General features: G+C 48.3%; 1 protein-coding gene across 1 annotated transcript; it reads left to right on the top strand.

Moving 5' to 3' along the window:
* Positions 1–1,301: 1,301 nt before the first annotated feature.
* LOC310834140 (solute carrier family 2, facilitated glucose transporter member 11-like) lies at positions 1,302–16,340 on the top strand. Its single transcript, XM_083717589.1, has 11 exons — positions 1,302–1,527; positions 2,542–2,702; positions 3,407–3,531; positions 4,761–4,890; positions 5,469–5,617; positions 6,302–6,489; positions 10,802–10,912; positions 11,013–11,114; positions 12,540–12,615; positions 14,267–14,394; positions 15,417–16,340. Exons 1-11 carry the CDS (start codon positions 1,453–1,455, stop codon positions 15,621–15,623), a joined length of 1,452 nt encoding a protein of 483 aa, XP_083573715.1. The 5' UTR covers positions 1,302–1,452; the 3' UTR covers positions 15,624–16,340.
* The last annotated feature ends 3,099 nt before the right edge of the window (positions 16,341–19,439 follow it).

Raw genomic sequence — 19,439 nt, 5'->3', positions numbered from 1 at the left:
ATTGGTAGCGCCCCCCATCCCTGTGGGGGTCTTTGAATCGGAGATGGGGAGCTTCTTCTCTAACCTGGTGAGTACCTCCTTCTTCATAAGCAATAGCTATTTTACATTTAAAAAAAAAAAATCCCCAGAAGTTACTCATAGAGCAAAACTTGAAACCATAAATATTGATAGATCAAGCAAATAACAGAATTCATGTTTTAAAAACCCACTCAGATATAAGCATTTGGAGTATGGTCTGACCAGCAATGCAAAATGTTTGCCCTTGGCAATGAAGGGTGGGGCAGCAGTAATGGGGAGCAGCGCTCTGTGTGAGATAAAGTTACCAGATTTTTTTCAATGAATCCAGGGACACTTTTCAACTTCCATGGATTTTGTATGGGGACTGATTTGTAAATCCGGGACTGTCCCCAGGAAACGGGGATGTTTGGTAACCTTACTGTGAGACCCACTTGAGGATTTGGCTGTTGGGGGGGGGGGTCTTTGTAGCAGCAACATCTAGAACCTAACACATGAGTTGCGTTGCACTGGACCTTCACGGCAGCCATGGCATCCTATGGGAACAGAGTACTGGATATGCTTTCTCCCCTTGGATGGTGTGACACCTCCTGCCCTCACTTTCTGACCCACAACTCCCCCCCCCCCCCAGTGTGTCCTGCCTGCCTTGGATAGTCAGGGTGGTCCTTTGCCTCAATTGGTGATGCTGCAGTTGCCGTGGTGATTTCAGGTCCTCCACTCCCCAGGCCTCTTGTCACCATTTAGGCCTCTGTTGCAGAGAGAGGACTGAGATTGCAGTCATGGGGGGGGGGCAGTACCTGACCTGGAGCCCCCCGCTCATGTCTCCAAGGTAAACGGTGTTTCCGTGCACTGCTTTGGTTTGCCAGAAGCGGCTTAGTCATCCTGGCCACATGACCAGTCGTGACCGACTCTGGGGTTGCGGCACTCATCTCGCTTTATTGGCCGAGGGAGCCGGCGTACAGCTTCCGGGTCATGTGGCCAGCATGACTAAGCAGCTTCTGGCGAACCAGAGCAGCGCACTGAAACACTGTTTACCTTACTGCCAGAGTGGTACCTATTTATCTACTTGCACTTTGACATGCTTTCGAACTGCTAGGTTGGCAGGAGCAAGGACCGAGCAACGGGAGCTCACCCCGTCGCGGGGATTCGAACCGCCAACCTTCTGTTTGGCAAGTCCTAGGCTCTGTGGTTTAACCCACAGCGCCACCTTATCATTACTGGCCAGCTATTCATCATGTACTATAGAATTAATTACCTAATACATTTTTTAAAAAAAATGAAAATACTCGTGGTAAATTCCAGCATTTGAACATTTGGGTTTGTTCATTTGCCATTTCTGTAGAATTTGTCTGTGTATTTTTCCCACTGTGGGGCACCAGGAGATGCCCTTCTAGATATGTTTTGTCTTTACAGATTCAATATCGCGGATTGTTCCAGATGATCTTTGTTCTGGGTATAGGTGGCAGCTTCCCATATGGGTTTCACATTTCTGTGATCAACTACCCCTCCCTGGTAAGCCAAAAAAACCACAACTGTCCTGCATTCCTTAGGTTGGAACTGTCAAGGCCGCAAGAGGGGAGCCTTGGACTGAGTGAGATCATCAGCAGCATTCCTTGTTCACTGAATGGCAGTGTGATAGGAATTTTATGGTCTTAAAGATATGGTAATGTTCATAAATATAACAACCAAGCACATACATAGATCAGCATAGGAAGGCCAACCTGGAACCATTTTGATTCCTGAACTGACCAAATCTTTTCTCTGCAAGGTCAAAATGGAAAAGCCTCCCCATTGTCTTTTCCTTCACCAATCCTGTCATAAGGATATGTCTGTTTGAATAGGGTGTGAGCCTGTGACCTGGCCCAGGAACTAAGTATTTATCATTACAAAAGACTGGCCAGGCTACCCAGGAAATCCAATCAAGTAACCTGGCAGACAGGAGATAAACAACAACAGGAGAAAAACAATATTAAATTTTCTGTGATGTAGGTATGATGTATCTGAGGGGTGGTCTTAGGTTACACCCCTTCTGTGATGTATGTATGATGTTTCTGGGGGTGATCTTGATCTACAGGGTGGCAATTTCAAAAGTCTTTATAAGGCCTTGCACACCAATGTTCTGGGTTCCTCCTCCTTTCCTGTGTGTGAGGGGAGCACCCTGTTGCAACAGATCAATAAAGATCAAGCTTACTAGCTGCTTTGCTTCTCAATATTCTCTGGTTGGCCTCTTATTTCCTCCTACCAATAGGGAACCTATGTAAGGACTCTATATGGGCTCTTGGATACCCCATAAGGGAAAAGGGCAATTTTTGTTTACAACAGCAGCATGATGTTACGTTTTGAATTGAATTGTTGCACATCTAGATGTTATTTAGTTGAATTACTTACACGCTGCCCATCTGACGGGGTTGCTCCAGCCACTCTGGGCAGCTCCCAACAAAACATCAGAAAGACACCCTTATTGTTCATATTGTAAGCCAAAGGAAATAGACGCACAATGATTTTTTTTTGTTTGCTTGCTTGCAGTACATTAAAAAATTCATCAACGAGACCTGGCTGGAGCGGCATGGCTCCCCTCTCCCACAGGAGACCATCCTCTTGCTTTGGTCCTTCATCGTTTCCATCTACGGCATAGGGGGGCTTTTGGGAAGCGTCTGCTGTGGATACCTGACCACAAAATATCGGAAGTAAGTCCTTCCCTAAGGCGATGTGTGGCTTCCGTGCACATCTAAATCTATGACATAGGATTCAAGCCCACCAGGCCAATGCTCTGAAAGTTGGTGCCGGGGGGTCTAATTCAAAGAGATGCCTCTTATTCTCAGTCCTACAAAAAAGCAAAACAACCACACGTGCCTGTTGTTGCTGTACTCAATAAACACACAAGACGTAACCGGCTGTACCTTTGAATAAATAAAGTATACTATTCACTGTATCAAATTGTAGATTTCAGCAGAAGTCTCATAAAGTTCAATGGAAAAAGCAGAAGAGCCAGTGAATCAGTTCATTCTCTAGTCAGTTCATGCATAAGGTCCATACATGGACCACTGGGTCTTATTTTTACATCAACGTGCTCTTTTATTAGTAACCGTTGATATGTTGGCCAGCCCTTCTCCATATTTACTCTTTTCACTGCCTATACTTCTCATGGAGATACCAGATACCCACCAAGGTATCTTAGGTTCTAACACTGAGCCTAGGGCTTGCTGATCGGAAGGTCAGCGGTTTGAATCCTCACGACGGGGTGACCTCCAGTTTCTCAGTCCCAGCTCCTGCCAACCTAGCAGTTTGAAAGCAAGCCAAAAAGTGGCCATGAGAAACAACAGGATAGATACAGAATAGCTATGGGTTGTAGCTAATGAATGTACACTCTTTCCCAAACCATCCATTGCAGAAAGAAATGCCAGATGTTCACCAACTTGATCATGTTGGCAGCTGCGTCGCTCATGGGTTTCAGCAAGATGGCCGGGTCCTTCGAGATGATCCTCCTGGGGCGCTTTCTCTACGGATTCGGCATCGGTATGAAGGAAGCGTCCTGGCATTTGCAGCAAAGTCACCACAACCTTCCGGGGGCATTTTGTTTTTGTTCCTTCATAATCAGTATCATCTTCACATCAGTATCATCTTCTTTTTAAATTACAATGGTACCTTGGTTCTCCAACTTAATCCCTTCTGGACGTCCATACCAAAACCAAAGTGTTCCAAAACCAAGTTTTGCTTTCCCATAGAAAGTAATGCAAAATGGATTAATCTGTTCCAGACTTTTAAAAACAACACCTAAAGCAGCAATTTAACATGGATTTTACTATCTAACGAGACCATTGATCCATAAAATGAAAGCAATAATCAATGCACTGTACTATAAAATAAATAAGACAATATTGTAGTAGATAAAAGTTTTTTTTTCCCCCTTAGCTGCACTGATGATAGTCATTGTTTGGTTGGGGGGCTTTTATCTATTTCCACAGTCACACAATCAATCAATCAATCAGCAGCTGAACTGGGTTCCACACAGTCACAAAAACATATTAAGCGAAAAAGCCTCAAAAACAAAAATGCAAAATAAATAGCAAAAACAAAAGCACCACACTTAATCTGTTCTGGAAGTCCATTTGACTTCCAAAATGTCTGAAAACCAAGGCGCAGCTTCTGATTGCTATAGGCACCCTAGAAACAATAGCCAACAGCCACATTGGACGTTCGGCTTCCAAAAAACGTTCGAAAACCGGAAGTAACACTTACTTCCGGGTTTTCGGTGTTTGAGAACCATGGCGTTTGAGAACCCAGGTACCACTGTACAATGTTGGTCTTTTAAATTGGTCTTTAAAGCATTTCTTATCAGAAATTCCAGTGGCAGGAGGGAGATGCAGGGGGCTGGTTCATTTGGAGATGCTATAAGTCAACATGCATTGTTTGTGCAGGGAGAGAATCCTGCCCAGCCTTCCCCAATTTTTGCCGTCTCTTTAGCTTAACCTGGCCCATTTGGCAGAACTCAACGGGGGGTGGTTGAACCTAGAAACCTAGATGGCTGAGCTTCAAGGCACTTGGGCTGGGTTGTGGAGCGGGGAGCAGGTTGGAGACCTGCTAAGACATGACCCAGCTACATGCTGACGCATTAGCAGGTCAGATGCAACAGCTGCCAATAATAATTCGTTTGAGTTTACCTTGAAGCTGGAGACAGTGAAACCAAGTGGTTTTGCAATTTTCTTCACTGTGTTTCTCTATCACGCCCCCCACTCTTTCCCAAGGGTTTTCCTTCAACATACACCCTCAATACGTGGGAGAGATTTCTCCAAAGAAGCTGCGCGGATTTACAAATGCCACCGTGGCTGTTTTTTTGACCCTCGGGAAAGTCTCAGGACAAGTGATGGGCTTGGGGTAAGTGCAGCCCCTCCTCTGTGCTGCCTGAAAGATGCTTGAGAACAGTGTGGCTGAAAGCCTTTGGGACTTGGATTGTGTTGAATAAAAATCACATGAACTTAAATTAGAACCTTGGGTTCTAAAGCCGCACGCTTTGGGTTTGGGACTTTGAATTCTGGGCTGCTCAAAAGAATGTGTGGGTTTCGGAGGAGGGACCGGGGGCCTGTGCTCCTGTTGGAGGGGGGCTGTCCTGTGATGATGACACCCCCCTGCAGTGGCGTGAGGTCAGTGGACTACAGGGACTAGGCTAGTCCCCTAGATGTTCCCCTGGTGTCTCCTTCCCAAAGCCCAAGAAGCTTCTGCCTGGCTTAAGGAGGGAGGAGTGATGCTCCGATTGGTCCAAGAGCCCTTCCGCCATCTTCCCAAAGCTCACTTGGCTTTGGGAAGGAGGCAGGAGGGTGCCAGCATCCTTTCAGAGGCCTGGCACCTCCTTCCCCAAAGCCAGGATGCTCCTAACCAGCTTAGGAAGGGGAGGCGCTTACAAAAAAAACCACTGTACGCCATTGTCCCCTGACTTCCTCCTTCTATTCTCTCAGGGAAATGTTGGGCAGTGACCTCTTGTGGCCTTTGCTACTGGCTTCCAGTGGGCTCACTGCAGTGGTTCAGCTACTGACCCTCCCTTGCTTCCCCGACTCCCCATCCTACCTTCTGATCCAGAAGGGCAATGAAGAAGCCTTCATGAAAGGTAGGAGCCCCGTGCCATCTGGAGAGATCAGGCAGGTAGCCTGACTGGCTGGCAGCAGCAGGGCTAGGACTGAGACAGGCTGGCTCCAGGGTTGCCCATGACTTTGAGCAGGGCTCGCAAATGCCAGAGGTGGATTTAGAGCAGCACGACTGGTTCTGCCGGGCATCTAGTCTAGGGGGCACTGCAGGGCACTGCAATTACGACATAGTGAATTGAGCAGAACAGAAGGCAAGAGACTGAACGATGAGGGTGGAGACGCTCCTTCAGGTATAGTGGGTCGAGGCCATTTAAGGCTTTAAAGGCCAGCACCAACACTTTGAATTGTGCTCAGAAACATACTGGGAGCCAATGTAGGTCATTCAGGACCGGTGTTATATGGTCTCGGCGGCCACTACCAGTCGTCACCAGTCTAGGTGCTGCATTCTGGATTAGTTGTAGTTTCCGGGTCACCTTCAAAGGTAGCCCCACGTAGCGCGCATTGCAGTAGTCCAAGCTGGAGATAACCAGAGCATGCACCACTCTGGCGAGACAGTCTGCAGGCAGGTAGGGTCTCATCCTGCGTACCAGATGGAGCTGGTAGAGAGCTGCCCTGGTAGCCATGGATTGATCTGCCCCTTGAGCTGATCCAAGGGTCACTTTGGGTAGAGCCAGGCCTATTCTTCCTTCTTTCCTTCTGTACCGCAGCCATCAAGCAGCTCTGGGGCGAAGGTGACCACCAAGCAGAGATTGAGGACCTCAAGAAGGAGAAGTCTGCCGTGGCCACCACCAAGAGCCTGCGCGTCCTGGAGCTGATGAAGGCCCGCTCCTTCCGCTGGCAGCTCTACGTGATGATCACAGTCATGACCACCTTGCAGCTCTGTGGCATCAACGCAGTTGAGTCTTTGCTTCCTGGGGGACGCGGAGGCTTCCAGGGGAGTCACACAGCCTTTTGGATCAAGCAGACTTTACAACAGGGAACAGCTATGGTGGCTCTTCTCCAGGTGCTGCTGGACTCCAACTCCCATCAGCCTCTGCACCCAGCAGGACAAGGATGGTGGGACTTGTAGTCCAGGGACATCTGGAGGACCACAGGCACCAGCAAAGGAGAGTCTACTTGCTCCCTGGTGGGGAGCAGAAGGGTTGCTGTAACCCAACCCAGCCATGGCCAGTTTGTGGCTGGATCTACACTCACCTGTAAAATGTAATTAGAAAAATATTAGAAATACTGTTCTAAAATGGCAGTTTCTTTTCCAAAAGATCCACCTGGTTTAAGATAGTTAGTAGCTCTGCAGTACCCTCTGCTGTCACATTTTAATAACACATGACTAATATGACCCTTAAGGGACGCGGGTGGCGCTGTGGGTTAAACCACAGAGCCTAGGACTTGCCGACCAGAAGGTTGGCGGTTTGAATCCCCACGATGGGGTGAACTCCCATTGCTCGGTCCCTGCTCCTGCCAACCTAGCAGTTCGAAAGCACGTCAAAGTGCAAGTAGATAAATAGGTACCGCTCCGGCGGGAAGGTAAACAGCATTTCCGTGCGCTGCTCTGGTTCACCAGAAACGGCTTAGTCATGCTGGCCACATGACCCGGAAACTGTACGCTGGCTCCCTCAGCCAATAAAGTGAGATGAGCGCCGCAACCCCAGAGTCGGCCACGAATGGACCTAATGGTCAGGGATCCCTTTACCTTTAATATGACCCTTACATTTTTTTTAAAATGATATTTATTAAAGTTTCCAGAATAAAAAAGGAAAGATAGAAAAAAGAAAAGAATAAAGTTTACACTTAGTTTCGTTGACATCTTTCCCGGACTTCCCCCCCCTCCCCCTCTCGTATTCACATTCCATAAAATTAATTCCACAAATTCTTACCCCAAATTTTAAAACCTTATTATAATTATAAATAACCCATTTATTCAAAATTAATTTATCTTATTTAACCATTTCTCCTTAAGATTTTTATGCTTCCCTAAGCTCGACCCCAATTCCCTTCCACGAATTCCCCTATTTTCATAGAACCAGAAGAAATAAGAAAAAAGAAAAGAAAGAAAAAATATGTAATTTTACAGCCTTTGGATTCCAAATCTCCCTCCCCCTTTTCCCGGTTCCGATCCCCAAAGTTCATCCATCTGTCTACTGCCAGACTGGAGAACCCACGTCCATGTCTCAGTTCTACTTTGCCGTCTTTTGATAGCTTTTGATTTCAGAAAGTCCAATCTCGGAGAAACTCTCAGAAAAGATCATTCTTCTTCCATCCAGACCTCTATGTTTAAGAGTATAACTCAAGTTCTGTTTCTTGATCCTTTTAAAGTCTGGATGTCCCAAATGTTCCAACTTCGAGTTTAGGCCAGCTCTTATTCCTCAGGTTTCTTTTCCTGTTCTGCTGCAAAAACCTTCTAATTCAGAAACTTCTTGTTCTCCACAGAGGCTTTATTTATTCAGGAACATAAACTTACGTCAAGTCCCTTCCTTTCTTCAATAGATAAATCCATTGTCTCCTTTAGTGTAGAAACCTCTGTAGACAAAATAATGCTTCGTTTTTGCAGCTTTCCCAAGAAATAACAAATCCTGCTCAATTTCATAGTATTTTTCCACTTGCTGCTACTGTTGCAATGTCCCAACCTCCCTCTAGAGGGAATATGGTAACTTAATTTCTTTCCAGATCAGACCCAAAAGTCAAATAACTTGTTGCCTTTATTTCCAATAATTTATGTCCAAATTGTAACAAATCTAACCAGCAAAGCCATCGTAACAAAGTTCTCTTTTATTTTCCTGCTTTGACAGCTACTTTGACAGCTGTCAAAGTTTCTGTGTCTCGTCACCAGTCTCTCATAACGGATCGCTCCCGGTTCCCGGGGGGGTTGCATTTTAGTTCTCACAAACCAATCTTCTCCTCCAGCACAATTATTGTAATTTCCCTTCGTGAAATTAATTTTTTTCAAAAAAACCAAGTTCATCTCTCGATCTTAGTTGTCAAATCCTTGCGTTAAAACATCTACAACAGGGGGGGGGCGGACTTCCTTTGTGCACCTCCCCCGCTCGCTCCAAATTCATAAATCAAATTTTTCCTTTTAAGTCCGATAAATTTACTCACCGGTTGTTCTTTTTAATCCAAATCCAAAATTTTCCAAAGAAGTCGTTGCTCTCCGCTGAATGGCATGCGGCTTCGCTGGGCAGGGGAAGCAGTGGACTCATAGCACCACACACACACACCCCGTCACCCGCTCCGCAGCCTTTAAAAAGGCTCCTTCGCGGGTCGGGGGGGCGCAAACGGTGCCCGCCGAGTCACCAAGTCCATGGGCATCACCGCCCATGGTTTTTGAGGGTCCCCGCGTCGCCGGCGCGGCAGGACCCAACCCCTACCCAGCAGGCTCCCTCCGGAGCTCGGAGGGAGTCCGCCATTCGGCGATGGCGCCGACCCGGAAGTAATATGACCCTTACATTTTGAAGCGTTTTCTTAACCCTTTCCTAACGTTTTTAAACCATGAGTGTCGATCTGCCCTGTGTCTGCAGGCTCAGCAGGCAGGTCAGCTCACGCAGGGTGGGCCCAATATATTTTGCTACCCGAGGCAGAGCAAAAGATGCCCCTGTCCCCCTCCAACATACACACGCACCAGTCAAGGCGCAGAGAACAAAAGGCCAGCCAAGTGATTTGAGGGGCCTTGATCCCATCCGCATCCTGCTTTGAGTCATTTGCACCTGAGCAGCAGTGGTCATGCATTATCTGCATCCTTCTGGCTGGAGACCTTTCTTCCTGGAGGCTTCCTTGATAGCTCAGTCAGTAGAGCGCGAGACTCTTAATCTCAGGGTCCTGGGTTCGAGACCCACGTTGGGCAAAAGATTCCTGCATTGGCAGGAGGCTGGACTAGATGACTCTCCAGTTCTAGGGATCTATGATTCTATAAGTGGAGACAAATCTGGGGCAGATGCGAGCGCCAAGGAGCCTGAAAACAACAACAACAAGAAGGCCATATCCAAAGCCCCATGCCAGTTCTCTGGAGGGAGGGGTATGTGATCCCTGTATTGCAGGGGGGTGGACTAAATGAATTGTCAGGTGATGGTGATGGTGTGGTTGCTCGAGAGCAAACAGTTCTGGGCACCACAGTTCAAGAAGGACACTGACAAACTGGAACGTGTCCAGAGGAGGGCAACCAAAATGGTCAAAGGCCTGGAAACGATGCCTTATGAGGAACGGCTAAGGGAGCTGGGCATGTTTAGCCTGGAGAAGAGGAGGTTAAGGGGTGATATGATAGCCATGTTCAAATATATAAAAGGATGTCACATAGAGGAGGGAGAAAGGTTGTTTTCTGCTGCTCCAGAGAAGCGGACACGGAGCAATGGATCCAAACTACAAGAAAGAAGATTCCACCTAAACATTAGGAAGAACTTCCTGACAGTAAGAGCTGTTCGACAGTGGAATTTGCTGCCAAGGAGTGTGGTGGAGTCTCCTCCTTTGGAGGTCTTTAAGCAGAGGCTTGACAACCATATGTCAAGAGTGCTCTGATGGTGTTTCCTGCTTGGCAGGGGGTTGGACTCAATGGCCCTTGTGGTCTCTTCTAACTCTATGATTCTATTCTATTCTAAGACTCCGACCTGTCTTTTCCAGGCTTTATTCTTAGTGCAAAACTATTTACAGTCAAGAGCGTCGCAAGTTCATGTCTGGCTTAGTCGCTAGCAGAATCTGGGAGTGTTCGGTTCTTGTACCTTCCCCAGCATAACAGTAGTGTGACCCCCAACCTGCTCCTCCACTCCCTGTGCCGAAACCTACTGCACAGAATGGGTGCTGGCAAAGGGGTACTTCCCTCCTCTCCGGTTTGCTCAGGCTCGGTGTTGAGGCTCTCCCTAGCATCCCCTGGTCCCACCACCTCCTCTCCACTGGAGGTGGGGCTTTCCTCCTGGCCAGAGGAGGAACTGCTTTGCAAGATTTTCGGAGGTTCCCTATAACACAACTGCCCTTCCACCTCTCGCCTCTGAGCTGATGGCAGTTCCCTGACATGAACCTTGGGCTCCCTCCCAACTCTGCAGTTTCTATGATTCTGTGGTAGGCAGGGAGGTGTCCGTGCTGTGTGTACCGCAGGCCACCTGCCTTCTAAGAGAAGGGAACGGGGACAGGCAGGGAGCCTCTGCACACATGGAGCTCTGCAGGCAAAAACGTCTCCTGCAAACTAGCCCCACGTCTCCTCATCTTCCTCCTGCCTTTTCCAGATCTATTTCTACTCCTTTGAAGTCTTCCGCACAGCCAGGTTTGAAGAGGAGCTCGTTCCGTACATCGCTCTGGGTGTGGGGATGTGTGAGTGCCTCTCGTCCATCCTGTGCGTAAGTTCAAGGGTGCTCCCAAAATGGGGAGAGTCCCTCATGTAGTTCCCCAGCCCCTAGCAAGGTCGTCTGAGGTTCCCCTCCTTTTGCTGCCTTCCAGAGTTCCCTCATTGAGCGCTTTGGACGGAAACTTCTGCTCTGGGGGGGCTACGCTGCAATGGTCCTGGTCCTGGCTCTGCTCACCCTGACCCTCTCGCTCCAGGTAAGGAGGTTGGGGGTCCTCTAAGATGTGGGGCAGCAGTGGAGTGACAGGGAAGAGAGCAGTCAGGTTAGATTACAGTACTGCCATACGTTATACATAGGCATAGCTGTCAACTTACAGATTTGAAAATAAGGGACCAGCAGCCTCGAAAATAAGGGATCAGCAGCCAAAATAAGGGATTTTCCAAGCACAGGTATGTTCAACTTCTGAGCCCCTCCAAGCCAAAGGCAGAAAGCCCAGCCATCAGCCAAACGAAGCCTCAAGCAGTGGTTCCCACAGCGCAGCAACCCGGCAAAGGGATGCAGCAAGGAAAACCACCGTCATCTCTCCGCTGGGAAGCGCTGAGCAAAGGCGAGTCCCCAGGCAACACGGCCGATTTGATCAGCGCAAGGCATGCAAGCTCCACCCCCCCAGTCGTTCTTAGACTCCTTATTGGGTGAGCAACACAGCCAAGCAACACAGTTGGAGCCTCCCTCCTCCCTGGCTGGCAGGGAGGGAGGGAGGGAGGGAGAGGAGCTGTTTCCTTTGAAACCCGGGAAATTTAAGAGACATCATCAATAAGGGACAGCAGCGGGACACGGTGCTGGGATAAGGGAGTTTCCTGCCAAATAAGGGACGGTTGACAGCTCTGTACATAGGGCTGCCTCTGTAGATGGTTTGGAAACTTCAGCTGGTGCAGAATTTAGCGACCATGTTGCTCACTGGAGTAAGACAGTTTGAGCATATTACACTGATCCTGGTCCAACTGCACTGGCTACCAATTAGTTTCCAGGCCCAATTCAAAGTGCTGGTTTTGACATATAAAGCCTTAAATGGTTCAAGACCGCAATACCTCAAGGACCGCCTCCTTCCTTATGAACCTACCCGGACCCTGAGATCATCTTCTGAGGCCCTTCTTCGTGTGCCTCCTCCTCGAGAGGTCCGGAAGGTGGCAACACAAGAACAGGGCCTTCTCTGCAGTGGCTCCCCATCTGTGGAAAGCTCTCCCCAGGGAAGTTTGCCTGGCGCCTTCATTGTACACCTTTAGGCGCCAGGCAAAAACGTTTCTTTTAAACCAGGCCTTTGGTTGATCTGATGGACATCCTATGCCCTTTTAAAATGTGTTTTTTTGTGGGGGGCTATTGGGTTGTTGTTTTTATTTTTTTATTATGTATTTTGTGGTTTTATATCTTGATTTTATTCTGTGAACCACCTAGAGAGCCCCCGGGTATAGGTATATAAATAATAATAATAATAATAATAATAATAATAATGGACACAGTTCAGAAGCCTCCTTAAGACATCCCTCTCTGCCCCTGGCCCTCAAGGGACTGGCACCCCCAGGAGCCGGCTTGGGCACCCCCAATTCTCCTCTGCTTGCCTTTGCAACAGGAATCATTGGATCCTTCCACTCCCGCTTAGAGGACCCTTTTCTTCTCTTCCCAGCACCGTTTCTCCTGGATGCACCACTTCAGTGTGGTCCTCATCTTCCTCTTTGTGCTCTTCTATGGGATTGGGCCTTGTGAGTACCTCTGGGGGCGAGGGTGGGGGAAAGGTCCCTGGCAGCCCCATCCAAGAAGGGACACAAGCAGCCTGCTAGGAGGGTGATGGATGGAGCCTGGGGGAGCCTGGCAGGCAAGGAGGGAAGGGAGCAAGGCTCGCAAATGCATGGTCCACACGCATGGCCTTGCCACTTCTGTACTGCGGTGTGCACTGGATGCTTGTGGGACAGCGGGTGGGGCTGTGGTCTAAACCACTGAGCCTCTTGGGCTTGCCGATCGGAAGGTCGGCGGTTCGAATCCCCGCAACTGAGTGAGCTCCCATTGCTCTCTCCCAGCTCCTGCCAACCTAGCAGTTTGAAAGCACACCAGTGCAAGTAGATAAATAGGTACCGCTGTGGCGGGAAGGTAAACGGCGTTTCCGTGCGCTCTGCTTTCTATCACAGTGCTCCATTGCACCAGAAGTGGTTTAGTCCTGCTGGCCACATGACCCGGAAAGCTGTCTGTGGACAAACGCCGGCTCTCTTGGCCTGAAAGCAGAGATGAGCGCTACACCCCATAGTCACCTTTGACTGGACTTACCTTTTTTTTTTACTGGGGTCTGTCCAACCAGGCCCAGATCCGTATACAGGTGTGGGAGTGCCCAGCTCCTACTGGGCCAAATCCTTCCAACTCAGCACCTGCTGTTGAGAGTTTGGGATGAGGCATGTCCAGGTATCTGGTCAGGTCTCTGCCAATCCTGACACCTGTGGGTGCTGGGTGGGTGGTGCAGAGGTGGTTGGTGGCACCCAGCCCACACTGGCCTTTGGCAAAGCAGCCACTCATCCACCCGCAGAGGACCTGGTCGGGGTGGGTGAGGTTGCAGGCACAGCGAGGTCTCAAAGCGGACATCTCAGTTGGTAGAGCATGAGGCTCTTAATCTCAGGGTCTTGAGTTAGAGCACCACATTGGGGAAAAGATTCATGTACTGCAAAGGGTTGCACTAGATTAATAATAATAATAATAATAATAATAATAATAATAATAATAATATTTATACCCCGCCCTCCCCAGCCAAGACCGGGCTCAGGGTGGCTAACAACCAATAATAAAAACAAGTTGATTAAAATACAATTTAAAAGATTAAGATACAACATTAAAACAATTAGGCAGCAATCTCTTCATAAGAGGAGAAAGGAAAAAGAAAGAGGGGGAGGGAATCAAACTGATTCTAAGCCAAAGGCCAGGTGGAACAACTCTGTTTTACAGGCCCTGCGGAAAGAGATCAGATCCCGCAGGGCCCTGGTCTCAAGAGACAGAGCATCAGATTAGTTCTGATTCTACAGTGGTACCTCAGGTTAAGTACTTAATTCGTTCCGGAGGTCCGTTCTTAACCTGAAACTGTTCTTAACCCAAAGCACCACTTTAGCTAATGGGGCCTCCTGCTGCTGCCGCGCCGCCGGAGCACAATTTCTGTTCTCATCCTGAAGCAAAGTTCTTAACCTGAGGTACTATTTCTGGGTTAGCGGAGTCTGTGATCTGAAGCATATGTAACCTGAGGTACCACTGTATTATTATTCTCCCCGCATAATGTCTGAAGCAGACCAGCTGCAAAGAATTGGGCCCACTGCGCGTTTGTTTGTTTGTTTGTTTGTTTGTTTGTTTGTTTGTTTAGCTTTTCTCTGCCTTTCCCAGCTGGAGCCACCATTGCCGTGATGGTTGAGATCTTCAACCAGACCTTCCGCCCGTCGGCCTTTGTGATCGTGGGGTTCATCAACTGGATGGGTCTCTTCCTGCTTGGGATGATCTTTCCGTTCATTGTGGTGAGGCAGCCCACGGGCCACAGGCAACCCGCCAAGTCCCACACAATCAACCCTGCCACGGGACATCGGGCCAGTGGCGTAGCGTGGGGGGTGCCAGGGGTGCCGGCCACACCGGGCGCAACATCTGGGGGTGCCCGAGTCCAGAGGGAAGGGACAAGTTCCTTCCTCCGCCAGGCTCCCCGCCACCACCGCCAGCCTTGCGCCCTAGCGCGCGCGCGCCCCCCGCCGCCGCCGCCGCTGCGGCTGCGCTCCACTCACTGCTCGCAGGAGGAGCAGCCGCTGCAGCAGCGCTGACGCCGCCACCAACGCCTGGCCGGGCACGGGCAGCCTCCGCACCCCGCCGCCGCCGCCATCCCCTCGGCCCAGCCACGACGGGGAGGGAGGAGAGCTCCGAGGGGCCTCGCCGCGCCCTGCGCTCCCCAAAACCCCAACCCCCAAAACCCTCCGAGAGGAAGCCGGCGGGCGGACCAGGGTCTCCCTGCGGAAGGGGGCGCCGCTGGCTCCGGCTCTCAGCGCAAGTCTCAGCCGCGGGGGGTTGGGGTCGGGCGAGGACGGAGCGCGGCTGGAAACCCCCGGACCAGGCCGGGGGGAGGAGAGGCTGAGCCTTAAGGGGGGGTCCTTGGCTCCTTCGCTCGCCCCCAGCCCCAGTGGCGTAGCGTTGGGGGGTGCAGGGGGGCCGGCCGCAACATCTGGGGGGCGCGCTCGCACTCGAGTGCTAAAATCCAGGGGTTAGGGGGCGTAAATTACTTGTCTTGCCCCGGGTGCTGACAACCCACGCTATGCCACTGCAACGGGCACATAAGGCCTTGATGAGGACATGGGTGATTCTGCATGCAATTGCTTGAAAGTGAAAAACGGGACGTTCACTTCCCCAAAAAATTACAGGTGTCCTGTATGGGCCGGAGAACCTGCTTGGTGGATGAGATCTTGCTCTGTATGAATCTCTGCACTGGCCAAGTGTTTGCAAGGAGGGTTCTGAGAATGCAACACGAGCTTCCTTAACCTTTCCCTTCTCTTTCTAGGAATATCTCGGCCCCTTCTGCTTCCTGATCTTCATGGGCATCCTTACAGCCTCAGGCATTTTCATCTTCTTGTTCCTCCCGGAAACAAAAGGGAAATCTATCATGGAAATTACAGCAGAGTTTAATAAGCTGAATTATGGAAAGAAACAAGTTTTTCCTGCTGAAAATAAAGTTCCCCAGGAAACCATCTTCTGCACAAGGCTCTAACACCCCTTTTACAGAACCTCCAGCTCTGGGGAAGGGGAGAGAGGAGGGGGAAGAGTCACCAGCTCTGCCCATGCAAAGAAAACAACAGCCTGCCCGTGGCTTTCAGCCAAGATGGGACATTTCACCAGTTTACATCCCGTTTCCAGTTTACATCCTGTTTCTCATGAGAGACAGGTTATCTATGGTTTGTTTACTCCCAACAAATTGCAATCTGAAGCCATGGTTTGTTGTTGGCTTATGAACCTTGGTTTGGTGTTATGTCTAACGTGTCTTTAACCATGGTTTGCTTGAACCCTTGACAAAAAAAAACCCTCACCAAACCAAAAAGGCAAAAGCAACTGAAAAACAAGTCAAATATTGGAGAAGGAGGCCACAGCTTATTTAATTTTCTGTGGGATGACTTGTTAACCCATGGTTTGTTAAACAAACCACGGTTTAGTGTAATGGGGAGGAAACTGTAGCTGTAGTCATTCCTGCTCGTTGGACATGCTGGCTGGGATCTGGAGTCCAACCATGGCTGGAGAGTCATAGATTCCTCACTCCTTGCACTCTCTGTGGAGCAGGCCTAACTCATTCAGTGTCATCTGGCGCCCCCACAGTTGTGGCTATATTCGATTCTGGGTTTTGTAATGTTTACTTCTGCTGTATGTTGCTTTGAATGCAGAAGGTGTATAAGAGTGGGGTATAAATGAAATAAACAATTATTATTTCTGCAAAGGCTTCTTAGAACTCTCTCTGTAGTGCCAGAGGCTGGAGGCAAAAAAAATATGTCATCATGCTATTGCTCACCATACATTGTGACGTAGCTGTTCAGTGGTGATGACTCCAAGCTCCGCTTTCAGCTGGACTCAGAGGGAACTCCAGAACACGGCCGATCCCAGCAGGGCCTTCAATGTGTTGGCACCAAATTTAAGAGGTGCTGAATGCAAGCATTGCATGCCCGGGAACAAATGGAGAGGAATTAAGACTCCTAGGTGTCCCTTCACAGTTGTCTTTACTGCCTCCACCAGGCAGAGGCCCTTCTTGGTAGTGGCACCAACCCTGTAGAATGCCCTCCCACCAGATGTCAAGGAGATGAGTACAGTGGTACCTCGGGTTAAGTACTCAATTGGTTCCGGAGGTCCGTTCTTAACCTGAAACTGTTCTTAACCTGAAGCACCACTTTAGCTAATGGGGCCTCCTGCTGCTGCCGCACCGCCGGAGCACGATTTCTGTTCTCATCATGAAGCAAAGTTCTTAACCCGAGGTACTATTTCTGGGTTAGTGGAGTCTGTAACCTGAAGCGTATGTAACCTGAAGCGTATGTAACCTGAGGTACCACTGTAATTATATATCTTTTAGGAGGCATCTGAAGGCAGATTTAATGTTTTACTATGTCTTTATATGTGCTGGAAGCCACCCAGAGTGGCTGAGGCAACTCAATCAAATGGGCAGGGTAAAAATAATAAATTATTATTATTATTATTATTATTATTATTATTATTATTACTACTACTACTACTTAGGTCACCTAGTGGGTATGGCTGGAGCAAAACAGCCTTATGGGAAACCCAGCCGGATGGGTGGGGTATAAATATTATTATTATTATTATTATTATTATTATTATTATTATTATTAGCCAAATCGGGCATGCAGGCTCCCTATGCCTATCTGACATTGCTGCATAAGAGTCCCTGGTAATACCTGAGATCGGTCAGAAGGACCTTGGCAGTAAGTCACTGTAAAAGGTGACAGTAAAGGTAAAGGACCCCTGAATGGTTAAGTCCTGTCAAAGGTGTCTATGGGGTTGTGGCACCCATCTCACTTTCAGGCTGAGGGAGATGGCATTTATTCACAGACAGCTTTCTGGGTCATGTGGCCAGTAGGACTAAACCGCTTTTGGCGCAACTGAACACTGGGACAGAAACCAGAGCACACAGAAACACTGTTTACCTTCCCACCGCAGTGGTACCTATTTATCTACTTGCACTGGCGTGCTTTTGAACTAAGGTTAGCAGGAGCTAAGACAGAGCAATGGGAGCTCACTCCATCTAGGGAATTTAAACCACCGACCTTCTGATCGGCAAGCCGAAGAGGCTCAGTGGTTTAGGCCACAGTGCCACCTGCGTCCCTCTTGTTCCCAGTAAGGAAGCTCACGGAACCTAACCATCAGCCGCTCAGTGACCACCCCAGACACACACCCCACAGGGTGACCCTCCTTTCCACCCGGACTCCTGTATATTTAGGCTCTTTATGCAGCCAGAAACTGATGCCAGGTTTAGTCCTGTGCAATGTAGGTGGGGCATCTGGGAAGGCGATAACCAGAGGTGGGTGGAAATCCAGTTGGAGATAAACTCAATCTATCACTATCGCTCCCTTGTAAAAAGTCAACAGCACCACTGACCACACCTTTCTTGCTCACTCCCATAGAATCTCATTCTCTGTAGGTATACGGACTAATTATACACCCCCAAAGTGTTTCTCTCTTCCTGCAGAGGATCTGATCTCTCAGTTCACAAAGCCGGTTAGATATTTTACATGACATAAGAGCTGATGGCCGAGTTATTTTTTCCTTTTCCTTTTCCCTCCCCATCCATTTCTCCTTTTACATTATGGTTTACATGATGGTTAGGTTCCGTGAGCTTCCTTACTGGGAACAAGAGGGACGCAGTTTCCTGCTTGGCAGGGGGTTGGACTCGATGGCCCTTGTGGTCTATTCCAACTCTATGATTCTATGATTAGTCTATTCATTTATTCACTTACTAAATAGCTATAGAATCTCTCTCCCTGTCTGCACAATGCCTCTTCCTTCAAAGTGCAGACTGGGGTCTTGCAATTCCAGGAACATCTAATCTTCAAAAGACCTCTGGGGAGGTTGAAAGCTTGCTCAATTATTATTATTATTTTTTTTAAAAAAATATTTATTAAGATTTCCAAGAAAAAAGGTTACAAAACCGGGGGGGGGGGGGGGAATGGAAAGGGGAAAAAAAGAAAAATACAAAATACAGAAAAAATAAAAACAGTTAAAAATACATCCCTCTTTCTATGTCTTGCAATTCATTTACTTGTTTCCATGACTTCCTCACACCTCCCTTTTTTGTATTCCAGTTTGAATAGTTAATTCAGCAAATCCTTTCCCTCTTTGTTTTATCTTAGTTCCTTATCTTAACATATTATATCATTATATTTTCATCTACTATCAATCCATTTTTACATATTCCTTTTTAACCTTATTACTAAAAACCGCTTCGTTTCATTCCGACATCATTTTAACATTCATTAGTTTTACAATGTTTCTGCAAATAGTCTTTAAATTTCTTCCAGTCTTCTTCCACCAACTCTTCTCCCTGGTCTCGGATTCTGCCAGTCATTTCCGCCAGTTCCATATAGTCCATTACTTTCATCTGCCATTCTTCCAAGGTGGGTAATCTTGTGTCTTCCAGTACTTTGCAATTAGTATTCTTGCTGCTGTTGTGGCGTACATAAAGAAAGTTCTATCCTTCTTTAACACCAATCAGCCGACCATGCCCAGGAGAAAGGCCTCTGGTTTCTTCAGAAAGGTATATTTAAATACCTTTTTCATTTCATTATATATCATCTCCCAGAAAGCCTTAATCCTTGGGCACGTCCACCAAGCTTGCTCAATTATTTGTGCACTTTTAATTGACAAAGGTACCTCCTACGGTTTATTTTTTATTCCCCCCACCCCTCCCAATAGGCCCGGCATAGCAACCTGCAACTTGCGTCTCCTTTTGAATCATACCCATTCGATTGCAAGTTGTTGCTTTGTTTATCATCTGGTCATATTTCTCACCTGAAGTTGCATTCCAAAAGGA

The sequence above is a fragment of the Podarcis gaigeae genome, assembly GCF_964106915.1.
Source record: "Podarcis gaigeae genome assembly, chromosome: 16".
Taxonomy (NCBI): Eukaryota; Metazoa; Chordata; class Lepidosauria; order Squamata; family Lacertidae; genus Podarcis; species Podarcis gaigeae.
This window is presented reverse-complemented; position numbering and strand designations above follow the sequence as displayed.